Source organism: Paramisgurnus dabryanus, chromosome 14, assembly GCF_030506205.2.
Source record: "Paramisgurnus dabryanus chromosome 14, PD_genome_1.1, whole genome shotgun sequence".
Lineage (NCBI taxonomy): Eukaryota > Metazoa > Chordata > Actinopteri > Cypriniformes > Cobitidae > Paramisgurnus > Paramisgurnus dabryanus.
The window spans coordinates 27,305,627-27,322,003 of NC_133350.1; the positions used below are offsets into that span (position 1 = coordinate 27,305,627).

At 35.4% G+C, this 16,377-nt stretch overlaps 1 protein-coding gene across 1 annotated transcript; it reads left to right on the forward strand.

Moving 5' to 3' along the window:
* The first annotated feature begins 6,476 nt into the window (after nucleotides 1-6,476).
* ctns (cystinosin, lysosomal cystine transporter) lies at nucleotides 6,477-15,506 on the forward strand. Its single transcript, XM_065241868.1, has 10 exons — nucleotides 6,477-6,781; nucleotides 6,997-7,075; nucleotides 7,171-7,258; nucleotides 10,046-10,149; nucleotides 11,029-11,166; nucleotides 11,252-11,351; nucleotides 13,606-13,725; nucleotides 13,809-13,979; nucleotides 14,318-14,435; nucleotides 14,836-15,506. The coding sequence occupies exons 1-10, from the start codon at nucleotides 6,718-6,720 to the stop codon at nucleotides 14,979-14,981; spliced, it is 1,128 nt and encodes a 375-aa protein (XP_065097940.1). The 5' UTR covers nucleotides 6,477-6,717; the 3' UTR covers nucleotides 14,982-15,506.
* Nucleotides 15,507-16,377: the final 871 nt, after the last annotated feature.

Sequence of the window (16,377 nt, forward strand, 5' to 3'; positions counted from 1 at the left end):
GGAAAAGACTTCGGAGTCAAGTGCAAGTTAACAATATTTATTTAGAAAAGTAGAAAGAGATCCGGAGAGCAAAGTCACTGGTAGATCCACACACAATAATCCAGTACAGATCCGAAGGGAGAGAGAGAGCCACCCACGCACTCCGTCGAGAACACCAGCACAGTCACCACACGCAACAGAGGGATGATACACGCCGCCCTGAAGGTGGATGACAGGCGGAGATGGAAGATGGTAAATCCAAGTTCTCAGACGGGTAATCCACTGTGAAATCCTGATGTAGAAGAGCCACCCGAAAACCACTGGTCACCGCCTAAAAACGAAGCGAACCAGCGTTCCCGAGAAACAACAGTCGTTAGAGTCAATGTAATCCACAATGGTAAAAGGTGTACTCCACTCACGGGTGATGATGCAAACCGGAGAGAAACAGAGACAGCTGGTATACCGCCTAGAAACAAAGCGAACCAGCTGATCCGAGAGACAAACAAAGTCAATGAGATCCAGTAATCCTCAAGCGAGCGGTCCGGGCGAAGACGAGTCCCCAAACGCCGAAAACCAAACCTGGGGTAACAAGAGGAAGAGACAGAGACAGAGACAGAGACAGAGACAGAGAGCGACTGACAAGACAAGGCAGGGCAGGGCAGGGCAGCAGGACTGTGATAAAACAATGAGCGCGCAACGAAGGACAGGACTATGTGCAATATAAAGGAAAAGGTAAACGAGACACCACCGGTGAACAATTACCGAAACAAGGGGGCGGAGTTAGTGAACACACGAGGAACCGGCACCACAGGTAAACAACACACACACACAGATCACACAGCCATCGATCACCCAGCAGTCATGACACACACCAGCTAGGTACACATATACAGACAGACAGACAGACAGACAGACATAAACAGACATAGATAGACAGACAGACAGACAGACAGACAGATAGGCACAGATATTACTTGATTACTGTACTTAAAGGAACAGTATGTAAGAAATGTATATCAATGAATCATAAAATGGCCCTGATATGTCACTAGACATTAAGAAATAATTTTCATTTCAAATACTTATATCACTGACAACAGTGGTCTGGCCAGGATATTGTCATTTAAAAAGTGGAGTTGCAGCCCTCAACTGATGTTTATGTTGTCATTTTGTGTATTGGCCACAGCTGTGTGATTGCAGTACCAGTTTAAGCCACATGTTTTGTGATTGCAATACCAGTTTTGGCCACAATCCTACGTACTGTTCCTTTAAGTATTATTTTTGGGTAATTTTACTTTACTTGAGTACAATTTAAAATCAGTACTTTTACTTTTACTTAATTACATTTTTTAAGAAAAAAAGTACTTTTCACTCCTTACAATTTTATTTACAGTCAAAAAGTACTTATTTTTTAGAGATCACTTTATTCTATTTTTCCTTACTATACCAAACCAATTGAATTGTGCTGACGGCCAGTTTAATTTAAATGTTATATATTTTCCTTGGCCGAGATACAGCGTGCCACTTCCTGAAATTCATACGGCTGTAGCTCAGGCACCTTAAGTCCGGGCGTTCACCCTTCGGGTCCCTTATCCTACCCGAGAGGGCCTTTCCAACGAGCCAACCCCCGACTCTCTAACCCTTTCTGCGGCCGATGATCTCCTGAATTTCAAACGTCCGTAGCTCGGTCGCCTTGGCATCCCTTATCCTACATGAGAGGGCCTTTCCAACGAGCCAACCCTGTGTGACCCCACAAGTGTGATCAATTTTGAGTTGTTGTGTTCAAGTGGTGACACTTGTGCTTTAATTGTGTTTTGTCACCTGTGCTCACCATTTTGCAGCACAGGTGCATCACAATGAAAATGTCGTGTCTAAACAGGTGAAACGTGTTTATGGTTTTGCCAAAAGAGTGATTGATTCAAAATGGTTCAGGCAACTGTAAATAAATACAAACTCTACATTTCAAAATCCTAAATATCTTTTTCTACAAATACTAACTCTATCAAAACACAGCAAACCAGATCAAAAACCGAGTAACTTGGTCAAAACATTAGCATCCAACAGAAACATATAGTCAATCATTGCGCATAGACTGTCAAAATTCTAACAATTAGTGGCTTTACAAAAACTACATTACTTGTCATGTTTCAGTTTCACCTGTACAATATGAAATTGCATCCATTGCATCCTGGAGGGACATTTGGTCATGTGGTTGATGATCAAAGACTTTCCACATACAGTCCAGACAGAAAAAAAATCCTCAATGGGATTGAGGATTGCATGTGAATGGTGGAATGCTATGCAATCACAATGTCTTCACAATCACAAATGTTTCCTCCTATTTGTTCCCTTTCTGCTTCTGGCTGTAGTTGTGCTATGGTGGTCTATGATGGTGGTTGTTATTTCATAAGTGACAACAGCTCTTCCTCTCCTTTGAGCTGCTCCACGCATTCTTACTCCTCTCCCCCTTCCTCTCTCCTTATCCCTTGTCCAGGTCCTACTAGTCCTCTCCGTCAACTTGTTCTCTTCCTAGTCTAACTCTCCCTCGTCCAGACATTTCTTTATTTTTCTGCTTCTTGTGTTGTTCTGTATTGTTTTGTATTGAGTGCCTTTTTATTATACATTGCCATGTAATGGAAAGACATTGGATATCAGCGATTATAAAATATTTAAAATACTGTAAATCTAATCAGCTCTTTGAGGCTACTGTAAGCTGCTGTTGGTGCAGACGTATAGGCTTAATATTGTATTTAAAGTTTGGTAGATTAGGGTTGTGATTGTGAAGTCTATAGTGTTCAACATAGGCAAAAACTGTAGTAGTAAATCGCCATCACCTGCTTTCAGGTAGAGCGGCATTTACTACACATAGCCGAATTTTACAGAGAAGCAAGGCAAAGTCACATTCAATATCAGAGGTGATTTCCCACAATTATGAACGTGATTTTGCAATCTTGTTGGTGAAATTCGTCTCTGTGTGTAAAAGCAGGTGATGGCGATTTACTACTAATGGTTGATGACATGGTCCACCAAAGTTGCTCTTATATAATCAGAAATAGTGGTTCGTGCATGGCCTCTTCGACCTTGTCCTCCTCTTCCTCTTCCTCTACCTCTGCCTCTTTGCTCTCCCTCCTGATTGGTGTTCAGTTTTGCAAGTAAGTGCCTTCAGATGTGTATTTGAGTGGTTGCAATTACCCAATGTGTTTTGGACACATGTGTTTTCCAAATGGCACCCTGAGATTTAATTTTTGAACGAAGTGTCTGATGTATGAAATAGTGTGTAGTATGTAGGACCAAGTGTGTGCATAAAGGAGTAAGTGTGTTGCAGAATTGCAACTAGAGTGGAAAGCAGCAGCTTCAAGTTGTGTTACTTTAGCCTAAGCATGGGTCTATAGTGGTCAAACAATGGGCAAAAACTGTAATAAATATGAAGAAACATTCTACAAGTTATATGAAAGACAAATGGATGACAGTAAGTGAAATAATATTAACTGATATGAGAAGAGTGGTCAACAATATGGAAATTTAAGTATTCAACTAGGTCACTAAATTCTGGGAATGCACCATCTATTGCATCCGTGGGACTGAAGGAAAACTTCAACCTTGTCCTGGATGGTCTTCTGCTAACTCATGCAGGCATTTATCTTAGTTTTTGTGTTGCTGATATTGTTCCTTTTCCACACAAGATCGACTTAAAGAGGTCCTCTTTTACTTTTTTTTATCGTACACCATATAGTCATGCAATTGAGTGTGTTTTTTAGATGAGAATCAGCTGTGATTATATATTTGCATTGGTACAATCAGCTATTTTTCATTCCCAATAAAATAAAATACAGGGGATATATTTGTGTTTTAATTCATAATTCGACCAGCTATTTACTTTGACTATAAGTCAGGTTTAGCACATAATGTTATCTGTTTTGACGTGCTGTGTGAAAGCATTTGTAAATTTGACATTAAAATCTGTTGTTTTGGTATTGTTTGAGTTTGTGTGTAAAAGAAGTTCAAGCATTTTAAATTTGTGTTAATTATAAGCATTTTGTGTAAAAGCAACAGGAAAAGTGTAAATAGTTCACACAGGCAAATGTACTGTAGTGCTAAATGTGTTAAGAAAATTGTTAAAAGTATTGAAAAATCTGTCGTAGAAACTGTAATGTGAACACATTTGCATATAAAGGCTTAAAATTTTCACAAATATAATTCATATTTCATATTAATTTTTCAGGCAGAAAATCGAGTTTTAAAATATTTAATCGTTTAAAGTGGAAAAAATATTGATGATATTTTTTAGTGATGCACCGATGTATCGGCCGCCGATATTTATATTTATTTTTGATGAATTTGAAACCATCGGCATATCGGCAATAGCACAAGAAAGGCTGATACCGATTGTTTATTAATTAACTGCATAAAGAAATCCATTATATGTAAAAAAAAAAAAATGAGTTAATGTTGTTAATAAAATAAATGCTGAAAAGCAAAAACCACCTTTGAAGGTTGTCATGCTGTCTTATTATATTTGTTTTAGCTTAATTTGTGCCTCTCTTATTATGTTGGTCAGTTGAATGTTAATTAGATCCAATCCATGTTTAGTAAAAATAATTTGATGCAGAAATAAACTAGCTAATATACCAACTGTATAGTATTGTATACAAGTGTTTAATATCGGCATTGGTATCGGCCAGAAGTTGTCTGTTTAAATCGGTATCGGCCCAAAAAAATCCTATCGGTGCATCCCTAATATTTTTATAGAAGTTTTTGGGAAGGTGTCATTTTGGCCTTAGGATCACACGTTTGAGGTTTTTTATTTTTGTATAAAATCTGACCCTGTTCAAAAATTAACAATACATCAAAATCAATGTTGCTGCCATTCTCCGACCCATCCCAGGGTCTAATAATAATAAATCAGATGGTAGTTCAAATGTTCACGAGGAGGTTAAACTACATTCAACTGCAGACTACACACTGAACAGATAAAACAAATCTTGCCAATGAACTTGGCTAGGACTTTAGATACAAGACTTAACACTTCACACAGGCGCTTTACAAAACAAACCAGCGCAGAACAACAAACACAAGGACAAAGGGAGCAACAGGTGATAATCATGAAACAATAATAGGATGATTAATGAGGAGACGAAGGGGCGAGGTCAAGAAGCACATGGTCAAAGTCAACAAACAACGACCATGTGCTACACGTAACATCACGATCAGCTCACGATCCTGTCAAAAAACTAGAATAAAACTATGACCATGAATGCAAGGATCATGACACAAATGGATGTGTTTGTGTGTTACAGTAAGTACCTGTACAAAGTATATTTACTGTATGTCCTTAAATCCAAGTGTCCCAGTGTAATATACATAAGTGATCTGTCTACAAAAGTTTTGAATAATTGATCACACTGCGGGGCTTATTTCTGTGAAATGATTCCCTTCGTTTTGTTCGGGTACATTGCATTGTTTCATTCCAAGCACTTTTCTCAAAAATATGATTGTGTCATCTGCAAGCACAATTTTTTTTTTCTCTGTCAAATAAGCTTCCTTGAAATATATTCCTACTAATATGAAGACACAACACCTGAATAACTAATAAAAATAAGGGAGCTGCAGTGTTTGATACCTTTATAAATAGGGACTTTTAAAAAAATCTATTTGGAAATAGAAGCATTAAAATCACTTCAAAAATAGCTATGTTAAAATGTATATCAAAGACAATAATAATTTATTTTTTATCAATAAAGAAAAACAAGAAAATGTGTAAAAGATGGCTGGTCGGTCAAATGTTGAATCGAATGAAAAAAAAAATTGTATATATTAGGGCTGGGCATAGATTAATCTAGATTAATCTCATACAAAATAAAAGTAATTTTTTGCTAAATAGATACGTTTGTGATGTGTGTAAATATTATGTATATTTAAATACACACACACACACACACACACACACACACACACATATATATATATATATATATATATATATATACATTTAAGAAATGTTTTATTTAAATATACTTTTTTTATTTATATATAATTTAGAATATATAAAAATATAAATAAATATATATGAATGTGTGTGTATTTACATATACATAATAATTACACACAGCACAAACTCATATGTTATGCAAAAAATTACTTTTATTTTGTATGAGATTAATCTAGATATATATAAAACTATAATCGTAAATTAAATCATTAATAAGGTTTAAAACCAGATGTTATTTTTTATAACATATTTTATAAAAGCTTACAGCCTGAGAGATTTTAATATATTATTTTTTTCCGGATTTAAAAATATATATATTCTTTCAGTTTATATCCTTTTTTAAATAATTTACTGTACGCCTTCACCAAGCAAATTCTCCTTTAACTTTAATCTTAGATATTCTAAAAAAAAATAGATTAACACCGATTAAAACTTACAGTATCTGCATCCTTGAAATCGACTCAAAGTCATGACGTCAGACACAGCGAGCTACACGTGTCAGCTGATCTGCGTCATGTGATCAAACATCTCGCAAAAGGAAGTTCAAATTAGTTTCCTCTTTTTAAAGACGTTAGTTTCTTCATAATTATTTTATATGTACAGATTTTACATTTTCGGGGTCGCAGGTTTGTCGTTTGTCTACGTTGACTTTCAACAGTCGTCGAGTGGAGCGAGCGTTTCGCTTTCTTTATGACAGCTGTTAACTCATGCATGACATTATCAGTTAACACAGATAAACGTTATTTAAGATGAAAGAGCGAGTTTTGCTGTTTTTCCTAACGCTATCTGTGAGTGTGTATGCTGCATCTGCTGGTAAGTAACGTAACATTATTTTATGAAAATAAAAACAAAGAATTCAAGTCACTTTTATTTATATAGCTATTTATACATTACAGTTAGTTTCAAAGCAGCTTTACAGCAAAGTTCATTCATTATAAAAGTGCTTTTAATCTAATCACATTGCTTTAGTTTTGGATTTGGCTGTATGTTTTGTATGAATGTTAGTATTGCCTTTAAAATCTTTGCAGATGCAGAAGTGTCCATTACAGCTCCAGCAATAGTTGATCTACAGCAACAATCCTCACTAAACATCACTATTACATTAAGGTATAAGATATATGTATATTAAATGAATTTAGTGTACATGACACATGGTAATATATGGTCATTATTAATCATTTTTACGCATTTGTTTTTCACAGTTCGCAGTTGAACACATCAGTAACACTTTATTTTAACATCACATATACATCCAGAAATGTCTCCTTTATAATTCAGCTACCAGATGAGGTATGTACACTTACGATAACACAACTAAACATCTAACAGGAACATCGTATCGACTATTGAGGGTTTCAAAGAGTTTGGTTGTTTTAGATACTCCCAAACAAAAAGTAGCTTTAATGCATGGATGCATACGGATGTAATGCCAAGCTTAGTATCAAAATTGCTTTTTAGATTAGAGATTGCATATGATTTAATGTAGATAAGAGTGCCTTCCAAAACAAATTCAAAAGCTTAACACAGAGGGTTCAAGACCAAAACAAAGGTCAGGAAACAAAAGTCCAAATATTTTTTATTACTATTAATAAAAATAAAAAAATCATTGTCATTGATCACAAGATGTCCAAACCATATAATATTGTCTGTAAAACGTGTCTAGTCTGCGCTGATAGCCTTATTTTTAGTGTGGCGACATATAGCACCAGTGTGCTCGAAGGCTAGCTTATTCCCTAACCTTCACTTGCTATATACATTTCCAGATATTTAAAAACGGGGCTTGAAACACGTGTACGGCAGTTCCTACGTAAAGGTTGTGAACTATAAAAACAAACTAACCTAATGGGAGAATGGGCTTGCAGGGTGGGATCTAAGGATGATTCATGTACGCATACTTGCCGGTGACTTGTGATTTATAAAGGGAATATTGCTTTGTTTTATAAGTCTTAATATTTTTTGGCTTTTGTGCGTACGTATACTTTTAGTAAGGATCCTACGCACAGTTTTATTAATGAGGCCCCAGGATTTATACATTATCATATTTTCACGCAACATTACATTATCAAAGAGCATGCGATCAGTCCAGAGGTAAATATCCAAAGAGAGTGGATTGTCTCTTTTTCAGTTACCACAGTGGACATTTCTTAAGCAGGACACATTTCAAAAAGTTTTTCTTTGTTTGTGCAAAAAGAGAAATGTTTATGGTCAGGGTCTAGGACAGAGGTGATCAGTAGTGATGTAGTACTCGTGACCGGTCTCGGACTCGATTTCTGCTTTCTCGGACTCATCTTGGACTTGTTCATCCAAAGACTCGGTCTTGACTCTGTCTCAGACACACAGGACTCGTAATTTCAGACAGCGTCCTCGAGACCAGCGCATTTTTTTTCATATAAAAACACACATAACAATAATAATAAAATGCAAGGTTGACGGTGCATTATTTGAAAATGACATCCCATGGTGCAAAGCAAAGATACCGCCATCAGAGCCGTTTATTTATCTCTAGAAAAATAGTCTGAAGATGATGCATGTGGTAGGGCTTTTTTTAATGATAGTAAAAGCATAGTCCATCCATATTAAGACGTTAAGACGCTCCTCTAAACATTTCCCAATCTAGCTTAGTCTGTAGGCCTAACTTGATTATTAACTGGGGTGATATTAAATCATGAATATATTAGGGATGCACCGATACTGGTATTGGGTATCGGCCTCGATACCACATTTTCTAAAGTACTCGTACTCGTTAAAAGTCCCCCGATACCTGGAATCGATACCACGGTCTGAGAAATGTCTATGTTTGAGCGGCGTGTAAGGGGTTAATGCCTCTTGTGTTGTCCAAAGAGGCAGAGTTTACAACAAACTGGAAAACTAGTCCCTTGTTTTTTGTTAAATTATATGACTAAAGCTGTTACCAGTAAATTTAAATCATGTTTTTTATTAAGTACTCGGTATCGGCAAGTACTGAAATGCAAGTACTCGTACTCATACTCGTACTCGTATTCCAAAAAAGTGGTATCGGTGCTGTCTTGACTCGGACTCAACTCTATTTGAAAACCAACGGACTCGGTCTCGACCCTTCAAAGACTCGGTTTTAACTCGGACTCGGCATAGGCGGTCTCGTCCCCATCACTAGCAATCAGTGAAGTTCTATTCGGACGCACGCAAGACGGACGTGTCATTTTGCGCACACATCCGTGCAGCTTCCAAATCATATTCAAGCATGGACATATATGCACTACACTTACAAATGATTTCTTATACAAATGATTACTTTATCAGACCGCTAGGGCAGCAATCTGCGCCAATTACAGGCCATTCACAAATTAAGGATAAAAAAGTGGCAAAATGTCTGTAGGCTTTTTTTTCTATTCATAAATTCTTATATTCTTCAATATTAACATCCCTGATCCAAGACATCCATAATCTTAGTTTGTGTCAAATAGCCAATCAATCTCTGTTATCTCTATTGGTTTCTAACGTAGCCTACAGGCATCATCATGTTTTTTTGGTCATGAATGCTTATTGAGCTTAAAGGGGACATATTATGAAAATCTGACTTTTTCCATGTTTAAGTGCTATAATTGTGTCCCCAGTGCTTCTATCAACCTAGAAAATATTAAAAAGATCAACCCAATAACTTAGTTTTGGTAAACCATTTTCTGCAAGCATGTGAAAAATAGGTCATTGTAATTTGGCCCTTATTGTGATGTCAGAATAAGGTAATACCGCCCCCTTTATCTGCACTATCCAACCACAGCACAACCATTTAGTATGGAGAGAAAGAGAGAGATAAAATATTTCACAGCACAATTGAGTTTCAATTGCAACAAACCACGATCATTGTGATCAGTGGTTGCACTTCATCCGCTCATTTGCATTTTAAATGACACACCCAAAACGGCACACTTTTGCTCAGACCTATTTTAAACTTAGTTTTCATCTTTAAAAAAATCTCATAATATGTCCCCTTTAAATGAATGTTTCAGAGATTAATCGCTCATTTGAATGTGATGAATAGTCTCCTTGTCAATGTAAGCAAGGATAAACAGCTACATTTGTCTTTCTCATCTTCCACAGATTCTTGTGCCTGCAGGAAACACATCTGTATCTTTTGAAGTGCAGGCGAAGGGGGTCGGGCAGGTGTCAACTTACCTTTTTAGCAATGACACTCGTGTTAAAAGGTGCGTTTTGAACTAAATCGACAATCTTGTCCCATAGCTTTATTATGCTTTTAGCAAGCTGTTTATAAAGAAGGTACAGCAGCTGTTTCAGATTGTGTATGATGTGGTTAACATGGTTCACACATCAGGATTTTGCAAAACAAGTTCTGTTGAAGTTTATTGGGAAATAACAGTAAGTCTCAGATGTGTGTTAACCGATGAGATGTATTCAGTGTCCTTAAAATAACAGCCAGAGGGACCTTCTCCTTTCACACGCTGAATGAAGCACATATTTCTTGTCAAAATCCTAATACTTTATAATAACATGTCTTTTTTTAACATGTCACGTAGTTCAGGGATTTTCAACCTTTGTTGGTCCGTCACCTTATTTTTGTTTTCCAAAATGTACATCACCCCACCCAAGTAACAGAATATAAGCTTTAGGGTCTCACAGGTGGCGAAATACACTACAAGAAATTTACTACGGTTCACACAGTTTCTCTCTGTAGTTAGTTTCATTATTATCGTCTCTTTTTTTATTGCATTTCTTAGCACTTGCATCATTAAACACTGTGCCAGGTTTAAAGTAGGTCAGATTTTAAGAACTAATCCCATTTTGCCATTAAAATCATATGTACAATTTTTCGCCCAAAAAGAAGCTGCATATTTCATACATAGCCTACAGCTATAAAATGTATGCAGTTCCTGGAAACCATTTGTGAGCCCAAGGGTGTATTTGCATTGAAATTTATGCATTTGACAGGCGCTTTTATTGAAAGCAGCCTAAAGTGCATAGATTTTTTTTATAATGTGTGTTCCATGGGGGTTTTGCAGTTGTCTACCACTAAGCTATATGATGTTTTATATTTTACCATTTTAAACAAAATCATTTTCTTTTAGCTTTGAAACTCGAATCCGATTCTTGATTGTAAGGAGCACAGTACTCTTCATCATTAACCAGGTTATTGGCTGGATTTACTTTCTGGCCTGGTCTGTGTCATTTTACCCACAAGCGTATGAGAACTGGAGGCGACGCAGGTGAGGTGTTTTCTCTTTGAGACGTAAGAATAAAATAATGAATAAAAAAGCTTTAAGAAATAACACAAACTTTTTTGCCACACAGTGTGGTGGGGCTCAATTTTGATTTCATCGTTCTCAACCTAACCGGATTCGTTGCCTACAGCGTATTCAATGTTGGCTTGTTCTGGGTGCCTTATATACAGGTGAGAGTTGACGTAATCTTACATTTATTTGTTTTAGATCTGTCGACCTGCTGTATTGCAATATGGTATGGTTTATGTGTACTTACGGTTTAGTATGTGACACTGGTAAAGTTTTAGTTTAGTTTTAAATGCATAGAATGTACAAAAACATGGACGTTGTGTCAGTGATGTCACCCATAGGTTTGTGGAGAGCTTTTTTGAAGCCAATAGTTGGCGGGGCCTGCCGTTGGCATCTTGGCAGCATGTTACTATCAGTGGCGGCCGGTGACTTTTATTTCGAGGGTGCATGATGCGAAGCTTGTCACAACATGTATGTAGCCCGTCATGTGTGTGTTTCATCATTTCAAAATAATATGTGAATCATGTGCAACACGTGTCTTGTCAAAATAAGTGCCTGCTGCATAAGGGTTTATGATGAGTTGCTCGGGTTTGCCAGATACTCGCATAATCTCGTGTGTATCAAAGTTTACTTTTAAGTGAGTATCTTGAAAGTATTTTGTGCACGTGAACGCCACTTTTATCATAAACGGTTTTAACGCGTGAGCAGCAGGCACGTATTTTGACAAGACACGTGATGCACATGGTTCACATGATGCAACAAACACATATTTTGAAAACACAAGCAACACACATGACACATTGAACACATATTTTGAATTTGCACCCCTCGGAAGGCAGTCACCAACCGCCACTGGTCACCCTGCATCACACCGAAAATGGTAAAAAGGCAGGATGTGGGTAGAGCTTAGGTGCCTGGCTGCTGAAACCATGCCCACCTAGCTCGAAAGTAGTGACAGCAGTGGCAGTTCACCAGTCACTTATGTGGCCACGCCCTTAATTATGCAGAACTTTAAGGCTTTATATAATTTAAAAGGATGAGTTACAAAAAAATTCACCCCCCTCACAGTTGTTATTAAGGGCAAAATTAGCTATATAGACTAGCCTGGTACATTTACCTGGTACATTTTTATTTCTGCTGTAAAGTTGGGCACACACGGTGTCGTTAAAAAACGAATTATATGTTGATTAAATATCTTTCTAGGCACAGCGACAGGTTAAACATTTATATATGAAACTTTATAAACTATGGCCATGTATACATATGTTCACGAGAGAGTTGAGGCCATTGCTTCACCTCAGAAGACATTTAATAAGTGTATGGATTAGTTTTTGATGAATGGGTGCATTTTTGGAGCTTTAAAAATGGGGCACCATCCAATGCAATTATAAATACCAGGATATTATTTAATAAAACTTACAATGTGTTTGGTTGAAAGGAGAAAGTTAAATTCTTTGTTGCACTAACATTTTTAACTTAATTTAACTTTAATTCATTTTAACTTTCTTGACTAGTAAAGAGTTGGTATAAATTATAAAAATAAAGTTGAAATAACTTAAGCTAATTTCACTTTATTTTTTTTATAATCTATTGCAACTCCTTACTGGTCAAGAAAGTAAATCAATTGTTAATTCAGGTTAGTTAAAAAATTGCAACAAGGATTTTTTACAGTCTAGGACAGCATGAGTGTAAATAAAATATGGTCTAATATTCATTTTGGGGTGAACTTTTTCATTGATTTATTCATTCATTCTGCATTTTATCATCCAAGTGTCCAATAACCAGAGGTGGACACTACTTAAGTATTTTTACTTTCTACATAAAAGTAAATTTTTAAGTATTTTATCAGTGTTTTTCTTTGGAAAACATACATTCCAAAGCATATTATCATAATTTTTACTCCACTATATTTTATAATTTCAAGTTTTTGATTTATATTTAATATTTAAGTACATTAAACATCTGGTATTTTTTTACTCAAGAAAAGTAAAGGAACACATTTTTTATGTTATTAGTTATTAAATCAATTTTAATATGCAATATAAAAGGGATACACAGTATGATTATATGCTTTAGAATGTAGTAAACATTTTTTAGTAAAGTACATTTTTTCCCAAGACAAACACTTAAAACACTTAAAAAAGTAGTGTCCGCTGGTCATGTGTGATCTGAACTTGTCGACCCTCATTTGGTAACCTACTCCATCTAGAATTAAAATGGGCTAATAATAATAAAAAGATTATATTATTTTTAAACATATGGTATAGTACTAGTGAACCTTTTAAGCAAAGAAAACAGTAACACAATTTCTATTAGATTTTCAGGTGTAAACCTTTCACAAACTAACCTGGTTCTTTACAAGCATAATATTGGAAAAGTGCTGAATAAATGCACAAATATCACACAATTATACAGGAGGAGTTCCTGAAGAAAGATCCAAACGGAGTCATTCCTGTCGATGCCAATGATGTGTTCTTCAGCCTTCATGCTGTAGTTCTTACTCTCATCTACATCTGCCAGTGTGTCATCTATGAGGTGAGTATTAACGTTTCACCTTTTAGGATTGCCTTGTTCCTTAAACCTTATTCTCATATCCCTGTCTGCTTTTTGATGTGTAGAGAGGTGGGCAAAAAGTTTCCAAAGTAGCCATTGGGTTGTTGGTGTTTGCCTGGAGCTTTGCGTTCGTCTCCCTCTTTGTTGCTGTGGCACATATCATCACCTGGCTGGAGTATCTGTACTACTTCTCTTATATTAAACTGGGTGTTACACTTGTCAAATACATTCCACAGGTACATTCATTTACAAATAGCGTTTGCAACGACTTCAACTACTAAGTTATACTAATGTGGTCTAAGTTACAAAAGGTGTTACATTTATAGTGTTGAATGTTACTACATTTTGATGAAAATATTTTATTTATTGGAAAAATTTGTACCAGAGCAGTAGACCTACAGTATGTTGTGAAAGACATACTGTTAAATATAAATAATACTAATTTCACACTTCCTGTATTTTGAACAGAAATAAATGACTTCTCCAAACACTTTTACACACATGGCCTGTGAAAGTACATTGAGCAAGAGTTTTCAACGAGTAGGTTTGTGATCATCTGTTATTGATTTTTTAGGCTTATATGAACTACCGCAGAAAGAGCACAGAGGGATGGAGCATTGGAGGCATTCTGCTGGACTTCACAGGTGGCAGCTGCAGTTTAATCCAGATGTTTCTTGAGGCCTTTAACAATGGTAAGACCACACAAACAACTCCTATAGCTAACACACTCACTTTCAGTATATACTTAAATGATTTTTCAGACTGAAGGCTGGATTACACTAAGATACTTCTGCCTCATTTTGCAGTCAGGGCAAGTTAGCTCTAGTTAAGCATTCAAAGATGATTGATTTCACAGGTACAGATTCAATTACAGGTTTGTTCAATATTTTAACTGAGTGACATCTCGGCATATAATGCTCCACGGTTCAGATCTAAAGTCATACACCAAACAACTGTGATTTATGACTTGACAGTCGGGTAATGTGTGATTCTCAATAGATGACGTCCACTTTTTAGGTGAAGTCTGAGTGTTATCCAGCCTCACTATATATGTCTTTCCTCTATTAATCTGTTAATGTATTTTCTTCACAGACAAATGGAAGTTTATATTTGGGGATCCCACAAAGTTTGGACTGGGCATATTCTCCATCTTTTTTGATATTGTGTTTATAATACAGCATTATTGTCTGTATAGGAACAGAGATCAAACGTATCATGACTTGGATAATCAGAAATAGATTATCAGCACCTCGTTAGCCTTAAGTAATGTTTTTTTTTTTTTGTATATACTCTTGATAGTGTTTAATGAATCTTAAAGTGTGAACTATTTACTGTATAAAAGGGAATTATGAACACTTACACTAAAGCTAACAATATAGCTTGACCAAAGCCTTTGCATTTTATTAGCAAGAAACCACATTTAATTTTATATTAGTCTATAGATTTGTACATTTTTATTATGGATTTCATAATTTAATACTGTCTTTAGTACATAATTAGCGCTTGTATTTCAATGAATCAAATAAAGTGTTTAATTAAACACTACAGGTGAAAATTGTATGTGTGAATTTATTGTCTAACATGTGGTTGATGCAAAATAAACTACAATGAGATGAATCCTCCGTACTCTATATTTGACATTGGGGCATTTAAAACTGTTATGTATTTGGGTCAATGACGTGGCGTTAATTATTTTGTGTCGGTATGGTTCAATTAAATGTAAAAGGGTTAAAATTTCAAAATAAATTTGCACTTGCATACAATCTGTTTTTTTTTGAGGACCAAGTCTAACATTTTTGGTTTTATTTCATTTTGAAAAATGTCAGTGTGGTGTAACTGGTCTGTGTCAATTGGTGTAACTAGTATTTTTTTTTAAATTAAAATATAAGTATATTCATAAAAAAGTGGAATAAAATATAATCATCTAGTTTAGTATAATATGATTTTTTTTTCATATATTTTTACATAATTTGTCAAATATTATTTAGAAAACAGAGCTGTTTTCAGCATATGTCAGGAAAAATATTGCAAAAATGCATTAAAATTTACATTTAATAATAAATAATAAAATATTTACTTTTTTTGATGATTACGCTTACATGCTATCAAAGTGGATAAAATATTTTATATTTTTCGGTCTTTTGCACAATTGGCAGTTTCACCATTTGACCTTTTCAGGTCCATTCAGTCTTAACTTTAAAAAAATGGTGCAAATGTATTTTTTTATTGCATAACATCAACATTAATATACTATGTGCATTGAAATAAACCTGATGCATGCTTTTTGAAGTTTTTGAATTTCTCACCTTGCCAAACCGTTTTTGTCACTGACTAAGTTTTATCATGTTACCTAATTTGACAAATCAGCCGAACTGTCACCAAAATTCTGCAAAATAACATGAATAACTCTTAAAAACTTAAGAATGTTCCCACCCCTCACAATACAGCTATTAAATTTGGTATATTTTTGGAAAACAAGGATTTACAGTTGATTATCAACTTCTTGCTCTGTTTTGCAAAGTTTTTTATTAATAAATGGAGATTGTACAAGTCAAAGCCCAACTTTAATCAGTGGTTAAATGAGGTTAAACTATGGGTTAAACTTATATACAAATCCTTAAAATTGCTAATAAT

Excerpts from the sequence above, each read along its gene's own strand:
- ctns (XM_065241868.1), top strand. The coding sequence starts at position 6,718 with ATGAAAGAGCGAGTTTTGCTGTTTTTCCTAACGCTATCTGTGAGTGTG. Across the intron at positions 7,259-10,045 it reads TAATTCAGCTACCAGATGAG|ATTCTTGTGCCTGCAGGAAA; the intron begins GTATGTACACTT and ends CATCTTCCACAG. Across the intron at positions 13,980-14,317 it reads TTGTCAAATACATTCCACAG|GCTTATATGAACTACCGCAG; the intron begins GTACATTCATTT and ends TTGATTTTTTAG.